This window comes from Dysidea avara, chromosome 7, assembly GCF_963678975.1.
Source record: "Dysidea avara chromosome 7, odDysAvar1.4, whole genome shotgun sequence".
Lineage (NCBI taxonomy): Eukaryota > Metazoa > Porifera > Demospongiae > Dictyoceratida > Dysideidae > Dysidea > Dysidea avara.
In genome coordinates this window covers 9,140,487-9,154,292 of record NC_089278.1, presented here as the reverse complement: position 1 = coordinate 9,154,292, position 13,806 = coordinate 9,140,487, and the positions used below count along the sequence as shown (strand labels likewise).

General features: G+C 39.8%; 3 protein-coding genes across 3 annotated transcripts; all 3 read left to right on the top strand.

The window, feature by feature from the left end:
* The first annotated feature begins 1,491 nt into the window (after window positions 1-1,491).
* Window positions 1,492-2,873, top strand: LOC136259586 (glutamine synthetase-like). The gene is made up of 2 exons (XM_066053064.1): window positions 1,492-2,222; window positions 2,269-2,873. Exons 1-2 carry the CDS (start codon window positions 1,638-1,640, stop codon window positions 2,758-2,760), a joined length of 1,077 nt encoding a protein of 358 aa, XP_065909136.1. The 5' UTR covers window positions 1,492-1,637; the 3' UTR covers window positions 2,761-2,873.
* Window positions 2,874-6,693: 3,820 nt separating this feature from the next.
* Window positions 6,694-12,452, top strand: LOC136259581 (protection of telomeres protein 1-like). The gene is made up of 20 exons (XM_066053058.1): window positions 6,694-6,853; window positions 6,906-6,978; window positions 7,037-7,119; window positions 7,170-7,280; window positions 7,333-7,363; window positions 7,413-7,453; window positions 7,503-7,602; window positions 7,649-7,779; window positions 7,826-7,972; window positions 8,017-8,118; window positions 8,163-8,236; window positions 11,037-11,072; window positions 11,125-11,215; window positions 11,264-11,406; window positions 11,454-11,521; window positions 11,578-11,633; window positions 11,679-11,776; window positions 11,833-11,936; window positions 11,982-12,073; window positions 12,128-12,452. Exons 1-20 carry the CDS (start codon window positions 6,716-6,718, stop codon window positions 12,383-12,385), a joined length of 1,977 nt encoding a protein of 658 aa, XP_065909130.1. The 5' UTR covers window positions 6,694-6,715; the 3' UTR covers window positions 12,386-12,452.
* Window positions 8,714-10,937, top strand: LOC136259585 (glutamine synthetase-like). Its single transcript, XM_066053063.1, has 2 exons — window positions 8,714-10,248; window positions 10,299-10,937. The coding sequence occupies exons 1-2, from the start codon at window positions 9,664-9,666 to the stop codon at window positions 10,788-10,790; spliced, it is 1,077 nt and encodes a 358-aa protein (XP_065909135.1). The 5' UTR covers window positions 8,714-9,663; the 3' UTR covers window positions 10,791-10,937.
* Window positions 12,453-13,806: the final 1,354 nt, after the last annotated feature.

The window sequence follows — 13,806 nt, the reverse complement described above, 5'->3', positions numbered from 1 at the left end:
AAGCTATACATACTTGATTACAGAGTGCTATATACATACAGGAGTGCAGCATAACAGAAAACACAACCAATCCGTTGTTTATTTTGGATCTTCTTTTCCTTAGAAATTGTGTCAGAATCCTGCATGCTTTCGTTCTTGCATAGATTAGTTTAAAGCAAACTTTAAACCTTCAATGTGTATGTTCTGTTAGAGCAATTGATGCAGCTACCAAATTCACAATTTTATAAGGAAGATTTTTTTCAACCTGTCACACCAATCATATAGGCGGATCTAGGAGACACTGTTGGGGGGGGGGGGGGGATTTGGGGGCTGAAGCCCCCCCTTCACTTTTAGGCTTTACTTGATCAATATGCTGAGTATTATAATGAAATTTTGTCTTAGCATAATTATATGATCACTAATAATACAAATACTCATAAAACCACTTTATAAACATCTTTCCAAGGTATTGTCAGTGGATTTATGCTAAAGTTTATGCAACAAGGACCCGTATCAGCATTGGAGGTGTACAAGATTGAGATACTCTAATAGAGCAGTCAGCTAACTACTCTAATAGAACATTCACTGGAAGCATATAGTTGGTTCTGTTATGGAATTTTTCCAAATATGCCTGCACCTATACATACAATGAAGTGTATTGGTTTGTTTAAAGGGCTTCATTCATCTACTCATGTAGTTAATATGTATGGCAATACTTAATTCAGGTAGCTACACAATTTCCATTGAAAATGCTCTCAGATTCAATCTTGTATTCTTCAAATTTCAAAATTTTCCACTTTCAACATTATTATTCTAATATGCACCTATTCAGTGTTGTGCAATTGTGAGAGGGAGCATCATGTACTTGGTTGTCTGTACCTACCCAAACTTTTCCATTAACAAAATGCTTCAAAGAGCCATACCTATAATCTAAAGGCGGTAGCTATATAAAATATCTACAGGCAGAAAATATTATGAATTTTATGTGGAAATATCTCCAAATTGCAGTATTTTAGCATCTATTTTTCAAAAATTTCCTGGGGGGGGCATGCCCCCAGACCCCCTAGTTACAGCATGCTTTGCATGCTGGGAAGTGTGCTTTGCACACCTCTACCCAAGAGATTAATACCTTGAGTTAGCCCCCCCTCTTTTATAAATCCTAGATCCGCCCCTGGGGGGGGCTAAGGGGAGCAAGAAGGTTTAGTGTTTATTCCACTAAGAACTCTAGTACACAAGTTATACTTATTTGCATAACTTTATTTGTAAATTTCTATGTTGGGGATCCTAATTAGACACTGAATGTGTGTTAACTTCCTTGTAACCCTGTAACATTGGACCTTGGCTTCAGTGAATCTCACCAACTATTTGCTAGTGTCGAGAGGTAGCTAACGGCTTGGGACTCTCGTACACTATCTGAGAAATCCAATTATAAATACATGAAATATTTATTGAAATAATGCAGAAATACGTTTGAAACACTTAAATATTGAGACTCTCGTACACAATAGAAGTTTTCGTGGGCGTTGGCGACCCCTCGGCTAGTGTTCTTTACCAAATGAAAAATTTTATACACCTATAGGTTCTGCTTATCACGTGCTTTGCTGGCACGTGCACGTGACGATTGTTTTACGCGGCTTTTGAAATGACCTTGATAAGAAATGGCGCAGGACCAGTTATTATTGGAACACTACCATGATTTAGACCAGCATGGTAAAGTGTTGGCTACGTACATATGGATTGACGGGACGGGAGAAGGACTGCGAGGCAAAACGAAGACGTTAGACAAAACACCGTCGTCAGCTGCAAAATTACCAGTGTGGAATTTCGATGGATCTAGTACAGGACAGTCATCTGGCCATAATAGCGATATATACTTGAAACCGGTCGCCATATACAAAGACCCGTTCATGAAAGCTGGTAACATTTTGGTGATGTGCGAAACACTCAAGCCGGATGACAGTCCTGCTGAAACCAACCATCGGGACTCTTGTATGAAAGTGATGGAACGTTGTAAAGATGAGAAGCCGTGGTTTGGGATAGAGCAAGAGTACACGTTGATGAATCTCGAAGGGCATCCCTTTGGTTGGCCCAAGAACGGTTATCCAGGCCCACAGGGTCCTTACTACTGTTCTGTAGGAGCAGATAGGGCATACGGGAGGGCCATAATGGAGGCACACTACAAGGCCTGCCTGTATGCTGGCATTAAGATATGTGGAACCAATGCTGAAGTGATGCCATCTGAAGTAAAATGTGTTTTTGTTATCTTATGATATTGTTTGTTCCTTATAGTGGGAATATCAAGTAGGACCTTGTGAAGGAGTTTCAATAGGAGATGAATTGTGGGTATCGCGGTACATCTTGCATCGTGTTTGTGAAGATTTTGGAGTTGTGTGTTCATTAGATCCCAAGCCTTTGAAGAATTGGAGTGGTGCTGGTGCCCACTGTAACTACAGTACAAAAGCTATGAGAGAAGATGGTGGGATTGATGTGATTCTTGCAGCTGTTGAGAAACTGTCTAAAAAACAAGACCAACATATTGCATGGTATGACCCTTATGGAGGGAAGGATAATGAACGCCGTCTCACTGGTCAACATGAGACAGCTGATATCAAGACGTTTTCCAGTGGTGTGGCACATCGTGGAGCCAGCATTCGTATTCCTCGTCAAGTAGATAAAGACAAGAAAGGTTATCTAGAAGATAGGCGGCCATCTAGCAATTGTGACCCTTACCGAGTAGCAGAAGCTTTATTGAGGACAACTGTATTAGATGAATGGCCTTGAACTACAGACACACACACATTTAATTTATGTTAATATTATAACACATTTACGTATTTTATGTACATTATCTTTGAAACATTTCTGCACCAAAGAATGAATGAATTTATACCTAACTTTCCCATGAACGGAAATGAATATTTGGTATGTGAAACTAAAGATTCCCAGAAAGAAATGAATATTTGGTATGTGAAACTAAAGGTTCCCAGGAGTAAGAGGAATGGCTAAACAGCTGCATTCTTGGGTATTCATTTACTAATGTTATTGTATGAATACACTTTTAGGCATGTACAAACAACTGAGCAAGTAGTAAGATCAAGGTAATGATTCAAGTGGCCTGACTATCTAGTTTATACCACAAAAGAGTTGATGCTAGTTTGGCTGCCAGAGCTGGAGATTTGGTGGTCAACATAACTATGTATGACAACCACATGGAAAGAGTTTGAAGGCTTGAGGTCAAAGTGAACCGCGTGCTTTAACCTTCCTCTATGTGAATGCATTGTATGTAGTGTTGTGATTTTGTTCGACTTCAAAATGTCCATGCTGCCAACTATTCCAGTGACATATGTATCCACAGGTCTGTCTCTGGAGGTAGAGTATTCAAGTATTCGCCTAATGATCCAGATGTACTGAAGTTGAAGCAGTATGTCAGTGTTTATTTTAAAGTAAACAATGCGTAAGGAAGGTGGAGACAAATGGCTCTCCACGCTCAATGCTAAGAAAGAGCAAAAATCTCACAAGGTACTTCACTGTTGATACATACAGCTGATAGCACCGTTGTGTGTTGATCTAGAATAGTCCACGTGAGAAGCACCGAAAGGGCAAGTCGAGTAAGAAAAAGACCGAAGAAAGTGACTCTTGTGAAATGTCAACAGATTTTTTTATATGTGCATTTAGATTTTTTAATTTTTTTTGCAGAGCTGAACCAGAAGTACTTGAAGTATCTGCACCAGCCCCACCCCCTACCCCTCCTCCTCCATTCCTTCAAAAATGTTCACTACCCTTGCCAATGCTGGACAGTGACCTGATGCACAAGTTCTTTGCTCACCTACAAGCCACAAAACAAGTACACAATGATGAAGTCTTAATGTACATGCTGTGGTGTAGTTGTGTACTATGGACTTCACCTGATCATGAGAAAGATGTGACTGTACTCATTACCAGTAAATCCATACACTTTCTGAATATAACTAGCACGTACAAATCTTCATTTTTTTCATGGGAGACTGACAATCTACCTCTAGTGCCATCACATTCTATAACTATTATGGTGAACTCAAGCAAACTGTGATTGGTTTGGAGAAGCAGTCATTGCGTCTAGAGACTAGTCACTTGGAAGACATCATTTGTATATTGCTAATCCATAATGCTGAACACACTACTAGCTTGGCAGAGACCTTGAAGGCAGCTATGGATGGTGAACAGGTGAAATACAATGTCTACACAAGCACTGAACTACAGAGAACCGCATTACTGGAGATGTTTGTAGCATTATTGTGCTTGATGAAACAGACGAGTGTGTTTTAAAGAGACAACTTGTTCAAGAAGACGTCATTGACCAACTGAGCTCACAGCACGCCACAAGCTATAGCACTACTCTGTCCCCTGAGGAAAGCATACAAGCAAATATTATTGCAACTGCTGCAACCACTAATGTTTGTGCCTACCTTTGTGTCTCTGTGTTGCAAGAAGGTGGCACTGAATTTTGTCACAGAACATTGGTGATTACTGATGAGAAATTGTTTATGTGTGATGAGGATCATTTATGCTGGCCACCACCATTATCTATGAATGTGACCCCCATTACTAACAAGGTACAAGTGCTACAGTCAGAGCTGTTAAGTGATGTGAACAAGTTGGAGGTATGTCGTGAGCCATGTCTTGTGGGAGACACAAGGAATGGAGTACACGAAGTAGTCGTGATATTTTCCCACACTGGTGAATTTGGGGAGAAAACAGAGACCGGATGGTACTTTTGTCTACAAGGTATTGGTCAGTTACAGTCTTTCGTGGCTGTCATTGAATCCAGCCCAGCATCTGTTGTTCCTGTGGGCAGTATCACCAGTTTGTTATGGCCTGAACTAGCTAACAGGCACCCATCCGTTAATATGAAGACCTTCTCAACAGTAGTAAGTGCCAAAACTGTCTCAAAAACACCAGAGAATGTTGCAACATTAACCACTCCTGATCATGATATCAAAATAGATCTTAATGAGGTTGCATTTGACAAACAAGAAGAATACTTCCACAGGTACATCTCTCAGTTTCCCAGCAAAGAAAAAGTGAAATTCACTTTTAGTTGCATGTGTATTCCATTCATAGCATCCAATACAAATATACAAACATTTGTGTTTGTCAGCACTCAAGCAATTTATTTACTTACTGACCCACAGAGTATGAAACAGTGGATAGAAGATGGTGGAAAATGTCCTTTTGCTTCTCACTTATACAACAACCCAGAACAGCATTGTAGACCTCTTTGTTTTCAGTACATTGCCTTTCAACAGCTGAAAGATGTTAACGTTGGCCTATTCTATCAGTTCTTTAGGATCAGTGGGGGCAACTCTTCCAGTACATTTACATTCATCACGCAGAACTACGATATCACCAGCAAATTTTTAGAAGCACTACCAAGCATAAGGCCAAGAGAAGATTCAGTAGACGATTCTTTCACTAAACTATTAACACAACATTCTATTGACCGACACCAAACTGACAAGGGAAGGCCATTCTCAACACCACTACCAGTTAACAATGAAGCAGAAAATGTGATCATTTGTAAAACATCCTACCAGGAACCTAATGCAGTACTATCAACCCTCAGTGAATCACCAACAGGAGAAGATGCAAATATATGGTAGTAGAATTAACAGATGACACCACTACCATTACGTGTAGTATGGTACTAACTACGCATAAACTATACATTGTTGGTGAGGACTTCATCCACTGGCCGCAATTATCATTTGCTCTTCTTCCTGATAGTCCACAATATTCCATACTCAAATCTTGTACACTTCATAACATTGTCAGGGTTGAAACCAAAAGAAGACAGGCATGTAGTTTCACTATAGTTTGTACAGAAGGTAAATTGAAGTTACCTGATAACCCACCCCCCTTGGAACTATCAGACGATGACAGCTTAATATCAGAACTAATGGAGTCAATTAAAATAGACAAAGCTGTGAAGAGATTAAGCCGTTCAGCTACTGCAAGTATCTCAGCCATACGTGGACTGGCCACCTGGCATCTGTCCGTACAAAGTTATGAAGAAAGAGAAAGATTCCTACGAGTACTTGCAACTGCACATGAAGATGTTAAACATGAGAAACTACTGGTCACGGCCACTTAATGTATTGATATTTTTACATATGTACATATGATTGCTATTGTTTATTATAACAGCCTAGTACCTCCCTTAGATATAAGATACACCTGAAGCTAATTCATTGTAGTATATTGGAGTTGTGATATAGCAGTATAGCTTTACCCATTTATACAATATGGAATGAATGGCACACACATACGCATATACACTGTAGATTATAGCATTAAAAAGTTGAATGTCTGAATATGTGTTTAAAAATATTGAATGAATGTTATACTCTAAATAGAGCATACTTTATATTCTTCATCTTTTCTTTTTATCTTTAGTTCTTTTTCGCAGTGACGAAACAGTCGACTGCTGTTTACTTTCTTGCTTACTGCTGCTTTTGGTCTTCGCTGGCTCTTCTAAAGTCTCTTCGTGCTCTCCTATGTCTTTCGTGTCTTTGGGAGGAATAACGACTATAGCTGCAATTGCGATGATCTGAAATATTGCTCCTAGAAATAAACCATAGCGAAGGACTTCGTCTAACAGATCCCACATCTCCATAAAGCGAGTTTTATAGTAGGTGTTATGACGAGCGAGAGCTACGCCCCATAGATTATTTAATACGCATGCGTAAAATGCGAAAATATGGCGGGTTCTGATGGACTGGTGTGTCTTCTTCCTCAAAAAGAGAAATTATTTTGTGCACAGCTGTCTAACCAAACTAGACTAGAGTTGAATACTATAGATCAGTGTTGTGTTCAACTAGGTGACAAGTACATTAAGGTGCGCTTTAATTAAAGTATCATACTTTACATACAAGCTATGTTGCTTATAGGGGACGATTATAACACAATGGCCACCCATACATTCAAATGTTGTGGGTAAACAAGTAGAATTCGCAATGAGAGGTAGTTGCAAATCTTTCATTGGTTAATTCTCACCAGCTGCACTATTTCAATGTCATAGATGAATCATTACCAGATGGGAAGTACATCACAGTGCACCTGGTGGGTACTATAGCTAACAACTTCCCTTTGGAGGCTGTTGGGGTGAGCAGCAACTTCTATATTGCAATTAAGCTATGCATACTTGATTACAGAGTGCTATATACATACTTGAGTGCAGCATAACAGAAAACATGACTAATCCTACGCAGTCTCATGACTTTTGTATAACTTGTAACAGTAACGTCAGTTCTCCAGCTATTTGGGTAAGCACAACTATATAGTTAGTGGTTTGTTAAGTGTGCACACATATTTTAGTTGGTCAAGAGGAAAGTCCACAACTCCAATGGTAAATCTACTGTGTGGCTTATGTGGTGTGTGAGACTCTTATATGATAGGTCAAACAGAAGACTCAGCTCCTCCGTGTAAGAAACAGAAGGTACACCGATACATATATATGTAGATGGTATACATGTGTTGCATGTTAGATGGGATACCTATCACTTGACAGTTTACAGACTGGCGCTACAGTTAATGTGTATGGAATAGTCAAAGCATTTAAAGATGTTCGAAAATCTAATGGTCAAGGTAAACTCTGTGTCATTATACATTGTGTCACCCTCAATGTATTCAGATTATTATTCAACACTGGTCTTAACTGATGAGTCTGAGGCTGAGTTGAGCTGTAATCTCTTTGATCCCAGCCCTATGGGACTGCCACAAGTAAAGTCAGTTGGTGATATTTTGAGATTACATCGGGTTATGGTGAGGGAAAGTGATTTAGATGGAATCTAGACGTGTGTTAGTATAGATTAAAGATCATTGTGGAAATAAGCAAGGAGTTGGGTTGAAGAAGAGAGGCTGTTCTAATGTTGTATTTGATGGCAGGCCTGGTGCAGACATGACACCTCGTACTAGTAGCTCATCATTTCAGTTTACTGATTACGATAAGCAGAGGGTAACTACAGGTTTTGGTTAGTACCAGCCAATACTTTTTAACAGGTACAGGAATTACGAGAATGGGCTGCACAACAGGATGACACACAACCCTGTATGAAATTGTCATCAATTGATAAGGGTTCTCGATTTGATCTGATTTGTCAGGTACTGGAGAAACTGAAAAAAATGTCTATTTTCAATGTTTTCAGATTGTTTCAATTGGTATTGATGAAATCAACCAACAAGCTCACTTAAGTGTGTGGGATGGAACAAAAACTTCTCTGTAAGTTAAATGTTGTTTATTTTGGATTTCCTTTTCCTTAGAAATTGTGTCAGAATCCTGCATGCTTTCGTTAGTAACTCTTGCATAGATTAGAACTTTAAACCTTCAATGTGTATGTTCTGTTAGAGCAATTGATGCAGCTACCAAATCCACAATTTTATAAGCAAAATTTTTTTTTTTCAACCTGTCACACCAATCGTAGGTGGATCTAGGAGACACTGTTAGGAGGTGCTAAGGGGGGTAAGAAGTTTTAGTGTTTATTCCACTAGGAACTCTAGTACACAAGTTATACTCATTTGCATAACTTTGTTTGATATAGCTGGATGCATACACGTTCAGTCTGAGTAAGACTCTATATCAGGGGCGGATCCAGGAGCTGGCTAGGGGAGGGGCACAAATAGGGTAAGTTGTAGGTGGTTGCATGCATGGGGAGAACCATATTCTCTATAGTTCAGTGCTGCTTTTTTAAAGCAGCAAATAATCACCTCTTAGTGGTGTTTCACTGTTGATATTTGCCATTTTGGCCTTTTCAGATGGTTGTGAAGTCTTAAAAACTGTTTAAAAGGCTCTGAATGTCTTAAATAACAGCAACACAATAATTATTTTTAGATGCACTTAGTATGCACAAAGGTGCTGGGTGACTATTTTACAGTTAGTTTGACTTTGGTTCGCTTTGGTCTCAGGTGAATTTGTAATAAATGCTAGTAAAATGTGCATATTTTCATAAGTTTTAAACTGATCTCTGTTGGCCTGACATAAAATTTACTAGCTGTTTTAATCAGAAGCATGGCTGGCTCCTCCACGAGGGGGGGGCATTTGCCCCAAATGCCCCATCCTGGATCCGCCATTGTATATTGTAGTTGAATCCTTTTTTTTTTTTTAATTAGACCTCCTAGGTTTGAATTTGAGAGTATTGTAAATTGTAAAGTGCATTTATAACTGTTTTCTTCTATTTTGCTCATTGGAATTCTGTACTTCTGAATACAGTGTGTGTGAGTGCATGATTCCTCTGCAAGTCTAGAGAAGGGCCAGGGAGTGCAAAGCTTTCCCCTCAGATCCACCTATGACACCAAGTAGTCACTTAGTTATCTTGTGATGTTGAGGATTGAGCTGTACTATACTTTTCAGTTTCTGTTGTAAATTTCTATGTTGGTGATCCTAATTAGACACTGAATGTGTGTTAACTTCCTTGTAACATCTTCAGTGAATCTCACCAACTACTTTCTAGTGGTCTTTACCAAATGAAGTTTTTTTTTATACACCTAGGTTCCGCTTATCACGTGCTTTGCTGACATTCCATTCACCTTTGTGGTTGATGGGGCAGTATCTAGATACCGTTGTTGCGTCATTAACACGCGCACGTGGCATCAAGTATAAAGCACGTGGCGATTGTTTTTACGCGGCATTTGAAGTGACCTTGATAAGAAATGGCACTGAACCAGTTATTACTGAAACACTACCATGATTTAGACCAGCATGGTAAAGTGTTGGCTACGTACATATGGATTGACGGGACGGGAGAAGGACTGCGAGGCAAAACGAAGACGTTAGACAAAACACCGTCATCAGCTGCAGAATTACCAGTGTGGAATTTCGATGGATCTAGTACAGGACAGTCATCTGGCCATAATAGCGATATATACGTAAAACCGGTCGCCATATACAAAGACCCGTTCATGAAAGCTGGTAACATTTTGGTGATGTGCGAAACACTCAAGCCGGATGACAGTCCTGCTGAAACCAACCATCGGGACTCTTGTATGAAAGTGATGGAACGTTGTAAAGATGAGAAGCCGTGGTTTGGGATAGAGCAAGAGTACACGTTGATGAATCTCGAAGGGCATCCCTTTGGTTGGCCCAAGAACGGTTATCCAGGCCCACAGGGTCCTTACTACTGTTCTGTAGGAGCAGATAGAGCATACGGGAGGGCCATAATGGAGGCACACTACAAGGCCTGTCTGTATGCTGGCATTAAGATATGTGGAACCAATGCTGAAGTGATGCCATCTCAAGTAAAATTGTATTTTTGTTATCTTATGATATCATTGTTTGTTCCTTTTAGTGGGAATATCAAGTAGGACCTTGTGAAGGAGTTTCAATAGGAGATGAACTGTGGGTATCGCGGTACATCTTGCATCGTGTTTGTGAAGATTTTGGAGTTGTGTGTTCATTAGATCCCAAGCCTTTGAAGGGTTGGAATGGTGCTGGTGCCCACTGTAACTACAGTACAAAAGCTATGAGAGAAGATGGTGGGATTGATGTGATTCATGCAGCTGTTGAGAAGCTGTCTAAAAAACAAGACCAACATATTGCGTGGTATGACCCTTATGGAGGGAAGGATAATGCACGCCGTCTCACTGGTCAACATGAGACAGCTGATATCAAAACGTTTTCCAGTGGTGTGGCACATCGTGGAGCCAGCATTCGTATTCCTCGTCAAGTAGATAAAGACAAGAAAGGTTATCTAGAAGATAGGCGGCCATCAAGCAATTGTGATCCTTACCAAGTATCAGAAGCTTTATTGAGGACAACTGTATTAGATGAATGGCCTTGAACTACAGACACACACACACATTTAATTTATATACGTTAATATTATAGCACATTTACATATTTTATGTACATTATCTTTGAAACATTTCTGCACCAAAGAATGGATTCTTTATACCTAACTTTCCCATGAACAGAAATGAATATTTGGTATGTGCAACTGTAAAGATTCCTGGGAGTAAGAGGAATGGCTAACAGCTGCATTCTTGGGTATTCATTTACTAATGTTATTGTATGAATACACTTTTAGGCATGTACAAACAACTGAACAAGTAGTAAGACCAAGGTAATGATAGTGATTCAAGTGGCCTGACTATCTAGTTTGTATACCACAAAAGAGTTGATGCTAGTTTGGCTGCCAGAGCTGGAGATTTGATGGTCAACATAACTATGTATGACAACCACATAGACAGAATTCGAAGGCTTGAGGTCAGAGTGAACTGTGTTTTAACCTTCCTCTATGTGAATGCATTGTAGTGTTGTGATTTTGTTCGACTTCAAAATGTCCATGCTGCCAACTACTCCGGTGACATAGTCAACCTGTGTATTCACAGGTCTGTCTCAGGAGGTGGAGTATTCAAGTATTCGCCTAATGATCCAGATGTACTGAAGTTGAAGCAGTATGTCAGTGTTCATTTTAAAGTATTTATGATAATTTTTGTCAAAGAGTTTTGGGGAGAATTGAAGACACCAGCAGCAGTCACCAAGCAGAGGAGTCATCAGATGTAGCTAGTGGTTAGTAACAATAAAGGTGATGATTAGTGAACTTTACAACACCTGTCCTCCTCTAGTAACGCTCCATCCCAACAGACCCCTTGAGACAATTGCTAACATTCACAACTCCAAGGTGCTAATTGATGACTTAAGACATGTTGTAAGCTGTTCAATCCAGGTTCCCTGTAAACACCATTGTAGAGCACAAGTTACTCAAGTGCTCCCACCCAATATTGAGATGATGGTCAAACTGTACTGTCCACAATGTAGAGCAAGGTAACTTCCAGTGACAACCACAAAACTAATGAGGATATTAATTATAACCACCTCAGATATGACATAGCCAGAGGAGATTCTACTGATGATACAAGAAGAGTACACGATGCTGGAGAACAGTGTGTAGCAGCTTGTCATGACCGTACACCAACACCACAAGGTAACAGTATAAAGTGATATACATGTAACTATGTACCCAATATAGTAATACCAACACTCAAGTATGCCTACATGCTGGAATTGATACTAGAAGATTACACTGGTACTTTAAATGCCTTCCTTGTGGAAGAAGATGCTGTAAGATGATGCATCTAAACCATCTACACTGAATATTCTTGGTCCCTTTTATAGGCACACATGTTTCCTGATCTTCCAGCTGCAAACTTGTACGTGGACCATACAACTCGGGATGAGCTACTAAAACGATTGTCTTACTTGTGTGGTGGAGCAAACCCCTTTGATACCCCAGTTGCTTCCATGAAGTCTTATAATAGACCATGGCTCGACTGTTGTATTAAGACATATTACATTGGTGGCAAGCCCAAAGGCTCCAATGATAAGCACAAAATTGGACATAGAGTATTTGACACTATTTTTATTATAAAATAACTAATCCCTCAGTAATTGTTCATTTTGTATGTTACAGATTGATGATGAAGGATGTCTTATATATTAAGATGATATACTACGTACAGGGGCCTAGACTCGGGGGTAACCATGCTGGCACAAATTGGTCTGTACAGGAGCACTGGCAAAGAAAATTAAATTACAATACAAAAATAATAGATCCCAGTAAGGTAGAATTAAAAATCCTGTATGAGCAGGCGATGGCAATATGAGCAGCCTGCTCAAACAGTTATTGACAAGCAGTAGCCACTTGAATGGCATAAACAGGGCTGCCCACGGGTGGGGGGGGGCAACTGGGGCATTTTGCCCCAGGCCCCAGCCTGAAAGGCCATGAAGGGCCCCCCGAATACCTGTTTAAAAGATCGATATACTCTAATAGAGCAGTCATAGTATTCTTCAGAGGAGCAGTGTAGTAAGCTTATAGATAAGGAGATATGGTTGGTGCTGGGTAGTTATTGTCATTGCCAGCAGGTTGTGACCTTTTTTCTTTTTTTTTGGTCTTCACCTTACAACTTGGGTGAAGGGCCCTACTTTAACTCTTTGCCCTGGGCCCCTTAATTTCTCTGGGCAGCCCTGGGCATAAAGTGTCCTAAGCAACAGTCAACCCAGCAATGTTAAAGGTTGTAAAGAGCAGTATCAATCTTCTTTCTAGCCAACAGATATTGCTGGGATAGTCAGCAGGTGGAATTCTCAGAAACTAAGACCAAGTCAGGTCTGCTAAGGGTGGTGGGACGATTGGTAGGGATAGTACTAGGAGGGCTGACACTGGAAGGTTGTTGTAAAGTTTAGGTAAATGCTGTTGGAGCCCATGAACAAGAACCTGCAATTGAATCATATAGGCCAGGTTCATAGGAATTAGCAGTGTCACAACCAGCACATACCAAGGATAGTTGTTTCTCAAGGAGGCCATACATCAGTCTTCCACAAAGGATAAGGATGACTATCTAAAAATATATTTTGAACAGTTAAGGTTACAGGATACCAGATACTACTACCTTTTTGAAGCCAAAAATCCATTTACCTATACATATTAGATACAATTTATAGTGTTAATATATAACTTGTCTTTTACAAAAAATTTGAAACTAATTATAAAACTCTACAACACAGGAAATGTTCTCTCAGTCCAAAATGATTCGAAAATTATTTTGGCTCAAAGCTTTATTCCCAATAGTCAACTTAATAAGTAGAAGGTAAATGATGATGTATATGGTTCTTGAACATAGCAAAGGAATGTTGGCAACTGAAGACTTAGCAGCAGATAAAGAGTCAAGGATATTGGGAGGACTGTTAGCTACAATGGAATGTCGCAACTCTACAATCAGTGGATCAACTGACCATTCAACAGCCAAAAGAATGAGAGCTTAGCGGACTGCTTCAGATGAGGTAAAAGGTAAAAGAAG

Coding starts and splice junctions, on each gene's coding strand:
- LOC136259586 (XM_066053064.1), top strand. CDS start 1,638: ATGGCGCAGGACCAGTTATTATTGGAACACTACCATGATTTAGACCAG. Junction 2,223..2,268: donor CTGAAGTGATGCCATCTGAA/GTAAAATGTGTT, acceptor TGTTCCTTATAG/TGGGAATATCAAGTAGGACC.
- LOC136259581 (XM_066053058.1), top strand. CDS start 6,716: ATGGCGGGTTCTGATGGACTGGTGTGTCTTCTTCCTCAAAAAGAGAAA. Junction 8,119..8,162: donor GATTTGATCTGATTTGTCAG/GTACTGGAGAAA, acceptor CAATGTTTTCAG/ATTGTTTCAATTGGTATTGA. Junction 11,216..11,263: donor ACAGAATTCGAAGGCTTGAG/GTCAGAGTGAAC, acceptor AATGCATTGTAG/TGTTGTGATTTTGTTCGACT.
- LOC136259585 (XM_066053063.1), top strand. CDS start 9,664: ATGGCACTGAACCAGTTATTACTGAAACACTACCATGATTTAGACCAG. Junction 10,249..10,298: donor CTGAAGTGATGCCATCTCAA/GTAAAATTGTAT, acceptor TGTTCCTTTTAG/TGGGAATATCAAGTAGGACC.